The 15,090-nt window shown below is 37.0% G+C and overlaps 1 protein-coding gene across 1 annotated transcript; it reads left to right on the top strand.

Annotated features, from left to right (window-relative positions):
- Positions 1-7,049: 7,049 nt before the first annotated feature.
- On the top strand, positions 7,050-13,578 carry snrpa1 (small nuclear ribonucleoprotein polypeptide A'). The gene is made up of 9 exons (XM_046858260.1): positions 7,050-7,279; positions 7,622-7,769; positions 8,832-8,910; positions 9,207-9,253; positions 9,855-9,957; positions 11,360-11,439; positions 11,815-11,890; positions 11,983-12,076; positions 13,250-13,578. The coding sequence occupies exons 1-9, from the start codon at positions 7,198-7,200 to the stop codon at positions 13,399-13,401; spliced, it is 861 nt and encodes a 286-aa protein (XP_046714216.1). The 5' UTR covers positions 7,050-7,197; the 3' UTR covers positions 13,402-13,578.
- Positions 13,579-15,090: the final 1,512 nt, after the last annotated feature.

Here is a 15,090-nt window from a genome sequence, read left to right as displayed (position 1 = left end):
TTTGATTTGTATTGATTGCAAGCGACCAGACAGGATTCAGACTTTTACTGTGCTATACGAATGTTTGTTTGTTTCTTAGTTGTTCATGCATTTTCAGAAATTGTTGTTCTGTGTTTTGTGTCTGTATACACTCTCCAGTTGAAAGTTCACAAGATTCACATTTGACCTGTTTTAGAGAACTCGTTGATTATTGGTTGATCTGATGCCATACACACACCTTCATTAGTGACATTCAAGGTTCATCTGCACAATTCATCAATTCAAGACACATTTACAAATAAAAGTTTGATAGAAATTTCAGAAGACAGATGATGACAACTGGTTTAACCTTTTTGCAGTCAATGACGTATGCAATGAACTGATGTTGAGATGTTTTGGGGGGTTAAGACTATTCAGGTGAAACTAGTATAATATATTTTGATCAATATGAACATAATGTAGTATGTAGATAATGTAGTAAACAGCAGACACTTGTACACAATCGATTAAATGATTGTACAAAAGCATTCGCAATTTAAACAAAGCAGCAAGAAATGTTCTTATGATGAGCACAAATGACTAAATGATGTGGAGGATGAACAAGTAATTTTGAGAATTTCATTTCTGATCTGAGAAACGCTGTAAAGCAATTAATCAGCATTATATACCTACTGATTTCAGGTCCAGAATTTAACACATAAAACAACAACAGCGGTTTCTGAATGTAAATAGGAGAAGTAACACACTGGGAGAACTTGTGGAGCTCCATGCAGACAGTAACCCGAGCTGAGAATCAAACCAGGGACTGAAATCAAATCTATTTCTCCAACAGCCTCTATCCAGATTCTGATGTGCAAAAATAAGTTATTAAAACATCTTGAAGGCGATACTGAACTGTGTCCGCTTCAAATTTCACATCTTTTTTGTAAATGTGGAGATAAAGAGGGGGACTAAGAGCTCTGCTATATGCTAAAAGACTCACCAGAGGACACTTATACTGCAGACACTTCACTATTATTGGGGTGCTCTAATCACATTCTTTAACCCTGGAGGTTTACAAGATGGCTGCAATTATTACAAAGTACTAGATCACTCAGAGAAAAGAGCAAAGGAAGAGAGGAGTGTGTTATTAAAAAAGAAAAAAATCATTAAAAGAGGAACTTTTGGGTCTAAATGGGAAAAGTTTCAGAGACGTATTTCTCTCATTGTTCAATAGCTATGTCATGCTGAAGGGGTATTTTACTGGAATGAGACAGTTCCACTTTTTTGAAGACTGGGATTCCAAACTTCACTTGGCTGCATGTGTACAGACACCTGACTTACTCAGTGAACCAAGAAGTGTTTACCCCAATTGCAAAAACAAAATCAAACATGAAATATTAAAATGTTCATAAAAAGAATTCAATAAAGATTAAAAAAATGCTAAATAGAAAAAAGGCAACACAAAAACGGATGTAAAAATTCCTCTTTAATTTCAAAAATGAATAGAAATAGATCCCAATGGCAAAAAGGGAGAAAGAAATGCTGCAAAAAAATACAAATAAATACCAGCCAAGAAAACCAGCATTATGTACAAAAGACAAATGGATGGCTGCTCTTATCACAGCTAATGTCCTGTATACATTGTATGCTTTGGGGCTTTCCCAGATGAAAAATGACCAATGTGAAATACATGTCTTTGGTCATGGTTCAACAGTGATAGAAACTTAAGGTTACCATCGTAACCCCTGTTCTCTGATAACAGGAGTGAGGATTCTATGGTATGTTATTCTACTGAGGTCTACTGACTAGCTAATAAAATGCCACATAACTTGCACTGTCGCCTGTGTTTCAATAGGTGTCAGCATTGTACAGTCTACACACATGTCGTAACCAAGTACATTAGCTCCATGCCACATAACATGATTTATACTCATCAACAATTTCTGAACTCTTTTAAGGCATAAAACACCAAGCAGAAGAAGAAGAAAAACACAATCAAATGGCAATAACACTGATGACACTTTTTTTTTTATGAAGAAACATTTCTATTCTGAATAAAGTGGCGTCCTCCAGGATCACAACACCCCCTACCATAAGACTGCACTGAATGGTTTAATAAAGATAAAAGTAATGCATGGTCAATTATATACAGTGGCCTTTTATTTTCACTGGATCACCATGAAAGAAAGAAAGAAAGAAAGAAAGAAAGAGAGAGAGAGAGAGAGAGAGAGAGAGAGAGAGAGATGGATGGATGGATGGATGGATGGATGGATGGATGGATGGATGGAGTGGCCAAACATCTACATTACATCTTAGTAATGATTAATATATGATGTATATATTACATTTTACATATACTGCAACATTAAGAGACAGATGTGTCAATTAAGTATTACTACCGGAGACATCCCTTTGTATTTTCATGTATATAGCTTTTTTATATACTAACAATGGACATTTTTCAAAAGCAGCTTTACAGAAATAAAGAGGTTATGAAGTTGGAATGTATAACTCCTTAGTGCCTATAAGTTTGTTCCTTAGAATTTCATCCCTAATGAATAAACCAGTAGTGACTGCAGCAAGGGAAAAAACTCCCTGAGATGATACGAGGAAGAAACCTTGAAAGGAACCAGACTCAAAAGGAAACCCATTCTCATCTGGGTGGCACCAAATGTCCATTCATTATAGCTCCATCATTGTTAATGTTTTCTGTTCACCAATGGGGGCTTCATCTTCAAGGACCGTTTTATCCTGCTTGGGGTTACAGTGGATTCAGGAAAAATGGAGAAGAAAAAACATCCTGAACCATCATTATCATCATCAGTCTATCAGAGCTGTTAGCTGAACTACTGGCTTAGATAGATAGATAGATAGATAGATAGATAGATAGATAGATAGATAGATAGATAGATAGATAGATAGATAGATAGATAGATAGATAGATAGATAGATAGATAGAGGAAGGGAGGGAGGGAGGGAGGGAGGAAGGGAGGGAGGGAGGGAGGAGGGAGGGAGGAGGGAGGGAGGGAGGGAGGGAGGGAGGGATGGACAGACGGATAGATAGATAGATATGTAATACATAAGCGGATAAATGTATAGCAAATAAATATAAAGGCTATGGCAGTAAAAAAAATGTGCATGAGCTGTTGAGTAACTACAACAAATAAATATGAAGTATATGGGTAGAGTAAAAATGTGGGGAAGCTGGTGTGCAAATACTCTAACAATATTTTAACATATGTATGAACATATATGAGAAGTTACCGTAATTTCCGGACTATAAAGCGCATGTATAAGCCGCACCCACTGAATTTGACAAAGATTTTTATTTTAAACATAAATAAGCCGCACCTGTGTCTACATTGAAACTAATGAACTTTACACAGGCTTTACCGAAAGACAGTGTCTGTTACACGGTGTAACGGGTGAAACATGTTGTGCTTCCTTTAGGAGCATAGTGGTATTTTGGGAATAGCCTGCTGCCGCATTTTTCCACTATTACTGCATGTGTGCAAGACCGAGGAAAAAAAACAAACAAACCGAGGAATATGTCCTTATTATTTTCTGATGCTCATTTCTAAGTTTCTACGGTATATTAGTGCAGGATGTATGTAAGCCACAATATGTATAGAGAATATGGAATATAAAAATGTACAATATGAGATGTGTACAATGAATGTACAACTGTACAAAAAGTAATACACAGTATATATATTCAGAGGATATATACAGTAGATGTGAGGAAAAACTCGGACATGGAGACAGGAATACAACCTGAATAAGACATCAATCAGTGCAGAAAGAATATAAACCTATTCTGTATAAGGTAATTGCTCAAACGCAACAATCAATAAAACAATAGAACCTGTTAATTAATTTGTATATCCAATATCTTGCGTTTGTTTTTATTCTCAATAGTATGTTTTTGATTGACTGAGCAGGACTGATTGCTATTCCTCAGGTATTTTCAGGTATTTTTCATTGGACAGAACACAAGGGATTTATGCTTCCAGCAGAGAGAGAGAGAGAGAGAGAGAGAGAGAGAGAGAGAGAGAGAGAGAGAGAGAGAAAATCCATTATTTCTGGACAAGAAGTTCAACAGAGCAGAACCAACTCGGTAAATCCCCACTGACTTTAAAAGAAGGGCGACTGAAAGAGACTATGAGAGCCAAGTCGAGCACCACGGTGAGACAGAGAACAAGACAAAAGCTTTGTGAGATTTGAATTCCTTTCTTTTCATTCTTCCTTTCTGATTGTATGCTTATCACGCATAAGAGGTGAACGAGCCTGTATTCTTTTTTCTTTTTTTGAAAAGGTATGGTATGATGGAGAGCAAGTTGTCCCTCACTAAAAAGCGAGGATGTTCCTTCGAATTTGGTGATGTATGATCATAAAACATAAACTGATCAAAGTTCGACAGGATGGAAGCAGCTGACATTGAGCTATCAGAAGAAATGCATGTGTCTTTTAAGTCTTGATGAAAGTAGGGGGAACAGGATGCCTCAGAAGCTCTACAAAGGCTTCTGTTTTTTGCAGACAGGACTGATTTATTTAGAATTACCCACAAAGCTTGTGCTGAAGTTTGAAAAGGGCAAAGAGAAATCTACAAAGATGGTGATACTCCTTTGTGACAGAGATTGCTGATTGCACTCATGCAGGATCTAATTTCCTTTTTTTCCACCCAAACTTAATATGATTTTGTTCGCTGGTGAACTCCGGAGGTCTGCTTCAGTCTTTTGTTTATTGGAGAATAAATCTTAAAGGCTGCTGACTGTTTTCCTGGCTTTCATCCCATCGTCCCTTTCCCGAATAAATTTTCCTGCAGTAATATACAAACACCCGTTTCCACCTTCAGTACACCAAAGCAACATCTGCCAGCCTCTTTATGAACCTGTCACCGTGCAAAGCAATGGCTAGTCCTAAAAATGTCCAGGCTCTCGCCAGCACCAGGGGAAGGTTTATGGGCCAGCAAGCCTGCGAGATACCCTGCCATTTAACCCTGTTCTATAAAAATAAAATATACAAATAAATTGTATTGGATTCTTTTGACAATTAAGGGATGGCAGGTCATGAGTTTAACACCAAACTGTAAGAATAAATCATTTAAAATGTGTGTTAATCAATGAAGGAATCATTAAATGGCAAATGGTATGTGTCTATTATTTGCTGAAAGAAACTAAATAAACTGTTAATCAGAGTTCAGATACAATCAGATACAACTACAGGTTAAAACTTCAGTTTTATTTGTATAGTGCTTTTAACAATGGACATTGTCCCTCATGCAGCTTCCCAGAAATATATCGATAATTCATAGACTAATTCATAAATTCTTCTCTAAATTTATTCCACTAATGACAGTGGCAAGGAAAAACTCCCTGAGATGGCATGAGCAAAAAACACTCTTTATCTGGATGTTCATTCAAATGTTCATTCATTATAGTTCTATCATAGTTGAGATTATCAGCTGTTTATTGAAGAAGACTCAAGTGTAAAACTGTTCATGGTGATTGTAGCCCTAAGATACTGTAGCGGACTGTTTATATCAATTATAGTCCAGATCCAGCTTCACAGTACTTCAGTTTAACCCTCCACAGTAACCTCATGGATCTTTGGAGTGTTTAACGTTTGAGAAAAATGTTGATAATTTGAGAACATTTAATTGTTAATTCAATAATTCATTCATTCATTCATTTAATACTGACCTTTTTAATCTCCAGAACCCCCACAACAATGCTGAGTGTGAGTGGGGAATTTCATTCTCAAATGCACAAAGCATACCCCAATACACACACATTCACACTGGAAGAATTTAAGTGGCAGGTGATAAAACAGAGTAAAACACCTCTGAGATTTAATCCTAATTCTGGTTTATATTGTTCAGTGCATGCATCTTACACATCTGAATAAGTAAAACCACATACTCTATCCTCCTGTAACACTCCTAAACACACTGCATCTTATTACACAACAACAATCTGACACACAGTGAAGTAGATATGCTGTTCTAGATAGATAGATAGATAGATAGATAGATAGATAGATAGATAGATAGATAGATAGATAGAGACAGAGGGACAGACAGACAGACAGACAGACAGACAGACAGACACAGACAGACAGACAGACAGATAGATAGATAGATAGATAGATAGATAGATAGATAGATAGATAGATAGATAGATAGATAGATAGATGATAGATAGATAGATAGAGACAGAGGGACGGACAGACAGACAGACAGACAGACAGACAGACAGACAGACAGACAGACAGACAGACAGACAGACAGATAGATAGATAGATAGATAGATAGATAGATAGATAGATAGATAGATAGATAGATAGATAGATAGATAGATAGATAGATAGCGACAGACAGATGTGGATGGATGGACGGCCTAAAAGACAGACAGACAGACACAGACAGACAGACAGACAGACAGACAGATAGATAGATAGATAGATAGATAGATAGATAGATAGATAGATAGATAGATAGATAGATAGATAGATAGATAGATAGATGCAGGATGGATAAATGTATGAATGGATGGACAGACAATCAGACAGATAGATGAGTATTTTATTAATCCCGAAGGGAAATTTTAATGTTGCAGCAGCCAGTCACAGACGTACAACAATGTAAAAGCAACAAGTTGTGGAAGTATATTGAAACTATTTGAAACTATGTCAAATTGAAATATCACAACAAGAAAAAAAATAAAATTGTATTTGTAAAAATGATACATAAATAAAACCTATGATACACTGTTTAAAAGAATGCAGTCAGGTGGAAATCTGAGAACTGCATATTAAGGTGCATTCATGAGGTCAAACTTTGCAAAATAATATAGAGTATAATATACTTTAAAATGTTCTATTGCATGTTTTACTAATGTAATTATTTAAACATGCTTTCTTTTTTTATCTGATTGAAATAAAAAAAACTTTTGACACAATGATTTGTGTTTTGTTTAAACTGTACAAAGGAATTCCCTTCTCTCAGAGCACAAAAAAGTGTCCACGTGTACACTACCGCTCCGCTCCAGCAAGGGGCAGCATTGTAGCATCGCCCTTCCTAACACCGTTCATTCCGGAAGTTGAAAAAAGAGGGAGTTCCATTGCTTCCTGGCGGTAGCGTGTAGTGAACGCTAGTATTTGTTCTTCTGCGTAATAGGAACGTGCGATACTTGGACTGTATTTCTGGTTGTTAGTTTAGAATTTTGTTCCGGCGACATGGTGAAATTGTCGGCAGAGTTGATCGAGCAGGCGGCGCAGTACACTAACCCGGTCCGGGACCGAGAACTGGATCTCCGAGGTAATGGAGCTGGGGTTGAGTTAGCAACAGTGTTAGCATAACCGCGGCTGAATTTCAAACAGCGTAGAATTGATCGTGAAGTGCACTACATAGGGTGTAGCATCATGCGTTTTATAAGGTGCGTAGTGCGTTTGTGAAAGGGAGCAAGGAGGCATTTGGGAACCAGTGTATTATACTTAGATAAGTAGTGTTTGATTTTGAGAGAATCTGCACCACACTGTACGAAGTGAATCTAATTTTAGATTCTGTATTGTTTCTTATTCCTTGTATTCAATATTATGTACATAGGAATAGTATATTATTATGCATCGATCTATCTATTTTGTGTTTTTGTTTCTACAGGTTATAAAATCCCAGTTTTGGAGAACCTTGGTGCCACTCTAGATCAGTTTGACACCATCGACTTTTCCGATAATGAGATCAGAAAGCTGGACGGATTCCCGCTGCTCCGGAGACTCAAAACCGTGTTGATGAACAACAATCGCATCTGGTAAATGAGGGATAGATCTATACCAGACCATTAGTGCATAGCATGTCTACACTGTAACATGTGGGAGTTTTGGACAGCATATGATACAGAAGGACAGCTCACGTGTCTGCGTTTACAGGCTTGGTTTTGTTTTAGCCTGATCTGTCCATCTTGGATTAAAAATTGGGTTTATGGTGATAGATTTTATTCCTAATATCTACACCATATTAATATACAGTGAGATCTCTGTGATGGCATACTATGTTGTGGTCTGGTCCAAATTTCAAATATTGATAATCTGAAAGTTGTAACTATGGATAGGCTGTGCTTTTGTTCCTAATAATAATGGTTCATGTTTATATATAATACATTTCCTGCGCTCGAAGATGCTTCATAGTAATACATGTCTAACAAACAGTCAATTGCATGGACACGTGCATTTGCCCAGAGCAAAACAAAATTCAGTTTCATGCATTGTTATTATTTTGCAAAAAGAAAAAAAATCTAATTCATAACATCATTCAAGTTGTGCCATTGTATTGTATTTTGCATGCTCCTTCCCAGTCACTGGTGTTACAGAGCTCATGGAGAATAGAGAGAGAATCTTTGGTGATTCCTTGTCTCTGGTAGTGCCTGAGTTAGGGAGAAATCGGCTCCAGCATCCCATGAAGAATCATCAGTGGTGCTGTTGTGCTTTGTTTGTACATTTAAATAATCCACCTTAAGACATTAACAGAAATGTAACTGATGACGAGGCGAAAAAAACGCAATCGATGATAATCTTGGAATTCAGACTTCTGCCAGCACATTTCTCAAATGTCTTTGTGGACAGCTATTATTAATGTAAGTGTTACGCTAAAAAACTTAATACTACTGATCCAAAATTGTGCATTTTTATTTTTTTGTCCCGAGCAAAGATCAGGCAGGTGCCATCAAATATTTCTCACATTAAGAAAGGGAAACTATTTGAACACGTCTCATAAGGACGATTCAAATAGTCATCATGATTCGGTATATTACAACAATAATTGTATTTGACACTTTAGTGAATGTACATGTCTTAAAGCTGATGTTCTGTTGCAGCCGGATCGGTGAAAACCTCGAGCATTCGCTGCCTAATCTAAAGGAGCTGATCCTCACAAGTAACAGCATCCAAGAGCTGGTGAGTATGCTCCACTCCACCCCACTCCACTGAGACCTGTGATGATCTGGAATTCTGCTCATACACTCACACAGGGTGCAGAATCTGAAAACCTACACCGATGTCAAATAAAATGTCCTACTGGTTTATCATGCTTTTTCTGTGTCCCGAGGGGCTCCTCTAAATGAATTTGTTTCCACTTAATGAGGTTCCTGCATGCACAGAAAAGTTTAGACACCTCTGCTCCAGTGCACCAACAGATGCTGAACTTTTTCTTCATTTTTCTTTATTTAAACGCTGTTTTTTCTGATTAACAGGGAGATCTGGATCCACTTGCTACAGCAAAGAGCTTGACTCTTCTCAGGTATTATATCACCATCACCCACTCAACTGTGCTCAGAGCATTTTGTTTTGTGGTGGTCCACAAAAAAAAAAAAAAACGCATTGCTCATCCTTCTGATTATCCAAATACGAAATTAGGAATAACACATCCATGACTGATCTCTATCTAGTCTATGGTGTATATACTGTTATTCTCCTGATTCCTCATAAATAAAGGTCAAGCCAGGTGTATCTTAAGTTCCTACAACCAAGAATTCCTTGCATTAAATGTTAAATGAATATTTTCTATGAAAATGCCAACGAATGACTTTTCAAAATAACACAATTGTTCGATTATAAGGAGCAGCTGCTGTACACGGCTCTGTGTATGAGCCGAAACATTTAATAACGAGCGCATTATTACAAAGTTTCCAAGTCAGTGTTCTTTGTAAATAATGCCGACCAATTAGATTTGAGTGTTTATCTGCGCTGTGGTATAATGTACATTATTCGGATGAATGCAAATGTAGCACCAGATCATTTTGGCTATTGAGAGTTTGAAATTCAATTTAAAACACCATAAGCACTCAGAAATCCACACCACCTCATGCTCTTTATTTATTTTTTTCTTTCTTACCTTCCAGTCTTTTAAGAAACCCAGTAACCAACAAGAAGCATTACAGGCTGTATGTCATCAACAAACTTCCACAGATACGCGTTCTGGATTTCCAGAAGGTGAAATTAAAGGTATGGTACAGTGCTGAAGCCTTGATTTTTAGACCCTCACTGCAAAAGCGTCAAGCTCGACATGGAGTAAATACCAAGAAATCTTTATTGGAAATTGCTTGCGGCACAAGGCTGGGTGTATCTTAAGCACTGGTGGGTGTTCGAGAGATCTTGAATGTATAGTCATAGATGTATCATTCATAAAGTTGCAAGACCATAAATTAAACAGTTGCTGTTTAACGTTTTAGAGTGAGTCTGTCATAACTGTGAGGAAATAGATGTTACACTTCACAGAATAATCTCAATTTGTTTTTCCCATAATTTCCATATTTTGCTGTTCTTTCCTACTTGTAGAAAATTGAACTCTGGTTTAAGTAGACTTAACTTGTATCCTATTTTTATTTCACGGTTAATCAGCAAAATCACTACACTGCATGATTTATCAAATTTGGAAAAAATATAAGCATTAATTATCCTTTGATGTGGCCCAGGTATTATGAATTAAATTATTTGCGTTTACATTTATGGCATTAGGCAGACCTTTTAATATACATTTTAATTCTGGGTCACTGAGGCATACTGTACATTAAGATGTTAGATTATTGTCTAATCATTGAGATGCAGTTTAACGGCTTGCTTTCTCGGGTTTCATCTTTATTGAATAATCTATAATTGTTATTCTGCTGCTGCTAACTAAAATGTATTCCACAAAAAAACCCTCCCTCAATACAGTGCATCCGAAAAGTTTTGTTTCACTTTTTTTTTGTTATAGCCTATTCCAAAATGGATTGCATTCATTATTTTACTAAAAATTATGCAAACAATACCCCCTAATGACAATGTAAAAGATGTTTGTTTGAAATCTTTGCGAATGTATAAAAAAAAAAAGTCAGTATTCACAGCCTTTGCCAGCCTTGCTCAGGTGCCCCGTTTCCACTGATCATCCTTGAGATGATTCTACAACTTGACTGAAGTCCATTTGTGGTAAATTTAGTTGATTGGACATGATTTCGAAACACACCTGTGTATATACCAAGCCATGAAGTCCAAAGAATTGTCTGTAGACCTACAAGATGGGATTGTATCCAGGCACAGATCTGGGGAAGGGCACAGAAATATTCCCATATGGTCCCAATGAGCACAGTGGTCTACATCACCTGCGAATGGACGAACTGGGCAATCAGGGGCGAGGGTCTTAGTCAGGGAGGTGACCAAGAACCAGATGGTCCTCTGAAAGAGCTGAGAATGTAATCCATTTTGGAATAAGGCTGTAAAAGGGAAAGAAAAGTGAAGCACCTTGAATACTTTCCACATGCACTGTACATTCTTTTTCTCTTTGCTTCTTCTCAATTTCTGAAACAAGTGAAATCCTGTTCGATGTGTCTGTGCATTTTCACTTTAACTCTGTAATGTATCGCCGTAGGAACGTCAAGAGGCTGAGAAAATGTTCAAAGGCAAACGGGGCGCTCAGCTCGCAAAGGATATTGCCAAGCGCTCAAAAACGTAAGACGAAAGCCCTTGATCATGCACAGCTCTTCTGAATCACTGGACTTAAAGAAGTGTGATTATTAGGCCTCCAGTCCCCAGTGACATGATCTGGATTTTACCCGGAACTTGTTCAATTGGTTCTTATTAGAAAGAAAAAAAACAACTTAAAGCTACACAAAAAAACCACCCACACAACCTTAACCCATTTACAGTGTATTCCAGGAGAGCTGGCTCAAGGCATTTCTCTCTTTGTATCAGCTTATTAAAAAAACAAATGATAAGAAACACAAGATACTACACTCTGATTTGGAAGAACAGTGGTTAAAAGGCTGAAGGAGCACATCTGCATGAACAAGCTAGTGAAAGCTGCTTTGCTTGAATATGTTTCAGGTTCACGCCAGGGGCCGGCCTGCAGGTTGAGAAAGTGAAAACGGGACCGTCTGCGGCAGACGTTGAAGCCATTAAGGTTACAATTTGTTTATATTCAGTTAATGAAATGTGGGATTATATGGGATTATTTGATTGATGAAATTGGCTAAAATTGTATCTGGTCTACAGGCTGCCATCGCTAATGCCACATCACTGGCTGAGGTCGAGAGGCTGAAGGGAATGTTGCAGTCCGGTCAGATCCCTGGGAGAGAATTTAGACAAGGTAACACACAGGGATCAATGCTACAGATTTTTTTTGTTTTTTTTAATCAGCTGTTGCTTTGATTTGTGATTGGACGTGCTCATGTGGAAGTGATGCAAAAAACACATAGTCGCTCAATAATACAGTGAGGAAGAAACAGGAAATACATGAGGAAAGAACAGTGTATTTGCTGGATTCAATAATGTTATTTCACTTTCAAGCAGATCAGTACAATGATGTGGGTAAAGTCTAGACATCTGGGCAAAAAAATGGTCCAAGCCTTTTAATGGTCTTAAGAAATAATTGGTCACTAACTTGTCAAGTATGAAACCATTTGGACATTTTATATTGTGGCCAAAATGTATGAAATTGAATTACACGAGTGTTTCTCTATTAAAAGGTAAAATCATGATGAATAAAATAGAAAATTCATGTCACATTTAATTTACAGGCGTTTACAACATCGAGCTTTTTTTTTTGTAAATATTGTCTCCAGGTTTATTCTCAAGGCATGGGCATTTAAACAAATCAATGGAAAAGCTCTAATAATAAGTTGCTTTATTATTTAAATTGTTAAAAAAAATCTTCCCAATAAGTTGTTGTGTTAAAGGTTTTATATTAATAACTAAAATATGCCGTTTGAACAAAAGAAGTTGTGTACTAGACTTAAATAGTGTCGCTAAAAAGGCACTTTTGTTAATGGTCACTCGGACAGAAAAGCAGGAAAATGGTTAGATTGGCTGGAGTTGATGTCCAGCTCATCACATATCTAATCTAAATAAGTGTCTATATCTGATATGCTATAAATATATTCTTCTAAAAACCATGCTGCATCAGTTTTTGTTGTTTGTTTAAATCCATTGATACCATCTTGTTTTTTTAAGCTATTTATAAATGTGGGTATGTGGAGCATCAATCATACTGATCTCTCTGCACACACAGTTACAACAGAAATGATATTACATTTAAACACCTGCATTAATATCAACCTGTTTACCGTGTCGTCTGTTCTACCGTACGACCCTGTGCCATTCTTGAAAATGCAACACATTTTGAATAATCTGATTACAGGATGAATCAGCACTGTGGGATAAATTGATGTCCCTGATGTGCAACAAAAACTATTTTCCATGTAAATGTGAAGATTTGTTTTCATCCATTCTCATTTGTCTTTTATTACGCTGAATATTTCAGGTGCGCAGAGCATGGTTGAGGAAGAAGAGGATGATGAGCCTGAAATGGGGGTGCAGGAGACTGTGTCGATGTACAGCGCTGTCGGCGGGGAAGACATGGAAGATGATGGAGTGGAAAACGGAGAGGAAGACATGCATGTTAATGGATCGTAGTTTGATGAATGGTGGTTCTTTTAGGTTTGTGTATAAATTTCGGTCAGAGTACTTTGTATGCTTTCTTTCTTTTTTTTTTTCTTTTTTTTTTCTTTTTTTAAAAACGTGTTCGATCTTTTTTTTATCTTTTTTTTGTTTGTGATTTAAAATAAAATTCGGATTGCTTCTTGTTTCGTACCATCGTGAATCCTCCTGTATATATTCGCAGTTAGATTTCATTTAAAACATCAGCTAAAGTCTGTACATTTATACTTAATGATGTGTGTGGTTTCTGATATCATGGCCAGTATATTATTAGTCTATTAGGGCTGTCAAAATTAACATGTTAATGAGTTAATTTTACAGCACAAATTTTACTAATGCATTTTTTTTTTACCATTTTTATAAAAATAAAAAAAAGATTTAAATATGAGGCAAAATTAAAACCTTCAATGCAACACATTTATTCACAAAGTCAATTCTTTACTCTGGTATTAAATAAATAAGTCAATTCTACCGAAAATTTATTGTAATCACTAAACATTTGTTTTCCTGTTGCGCCAAGTCTCAGAACCAGCATCAAAATCCACCATGGTGCACACATTCGTCAATTAAATCCGTCCGTGTAGAAAAACAGCAAAAGTTCTTTTTGGTGTCCTGATGAGTTTCATAATTTAAAACATTTTAAAACATTTCATATTTTGTTCTTTATTCTCTATGTAGAGGATGGTTTCACTTATAATAAACATTTGCAGAAAGCATCCATATTTGTCCATAGCCATGTCAATTAGAGTATTAAAAACTTGAAAAGTATTAAATGTTATGTTTAGGGTTGCAGTACCTAGAACAGATTTAAAAAAAAACAAAAAAAAAAACACAGCGACTGTCAACTCATGACAGTTATGTGATTAATCACGATTTAATATTTTTCATTGATTGACCGACCTACTATCTATACATCCGTAACATTGTAACATACCGGTGAGTGAATAACAGTGATCATCACTTCATCATGGCACTGGTCAGTGGGTGGGAGATACAGTATTAGGCAACAAGTGAACATTGATTTTGATGTCAGAAGCAGGAAAATTGGGCCAGATTGTGACGGCTGGACGACAGGGTCAGAGCATCTCCAAAACTGCACTCTTGTTTTGTGTTCCATGTCTGCAGTGGTCAGTATCTATCAAAAGTGGTTCTAGGAAGGGACAGTGGTGAACCGGGCGACAGGGTCATGGGCAGCCAAGGCTCATTGATGCACTTGGGGAAGCAAAGTCTAGCATGTGTGGTCTGATCCAACGGACAAACTACTGGAGCTCAAATTGCTGAAGAAGTAATGCTGTTAATGCTGGAAGGGTCAGGACTGTTTTGGCAGCAAAATTGGGACCAACACAATATTAGACAGGTGGTCGTAATGCTACGCCTGATTAGTGTATCTGTCTATAGGGAAGTGGTAGCTCAGTGGTTACTAATCGGAGGGGTGGGAGTTCAAGCTCCAGTATTGCCAATCTGCCACTTTTAACCTTCTGTGCCCCAGGGGCTCTGTATCATGGCTGACCCTGTGCTCTGACCCCAGCTCTCTATCATCACTGGGATATGCAAAGTATGAATTTCACTGTGCTGTAAAGTACATGAGAAAGTAAAAGGGCCTTTACCGGATCTACCTATAAAACTTACACGTGGTGCACTTTTAGTCAATAAATAAAACATTTG

The sequence above is a fragment of the Silurus meridionalis genome, chromosome 9 (genome assembly GCF_014805685.1).
Source record: "Silurus meridionalis isolate SWU-2019-XX chromosome 9, ASM1480568v1, whole genome shotgun sequence".
NCBI lineage: Eukaryota > Metazoa > Chordata > Actinopteri > Siluriformes > Siluridae > Silurus > Silurus meridionalis.
This window is presented reverse-complemented; position numbering and strand designations above follow the sequence as displayed.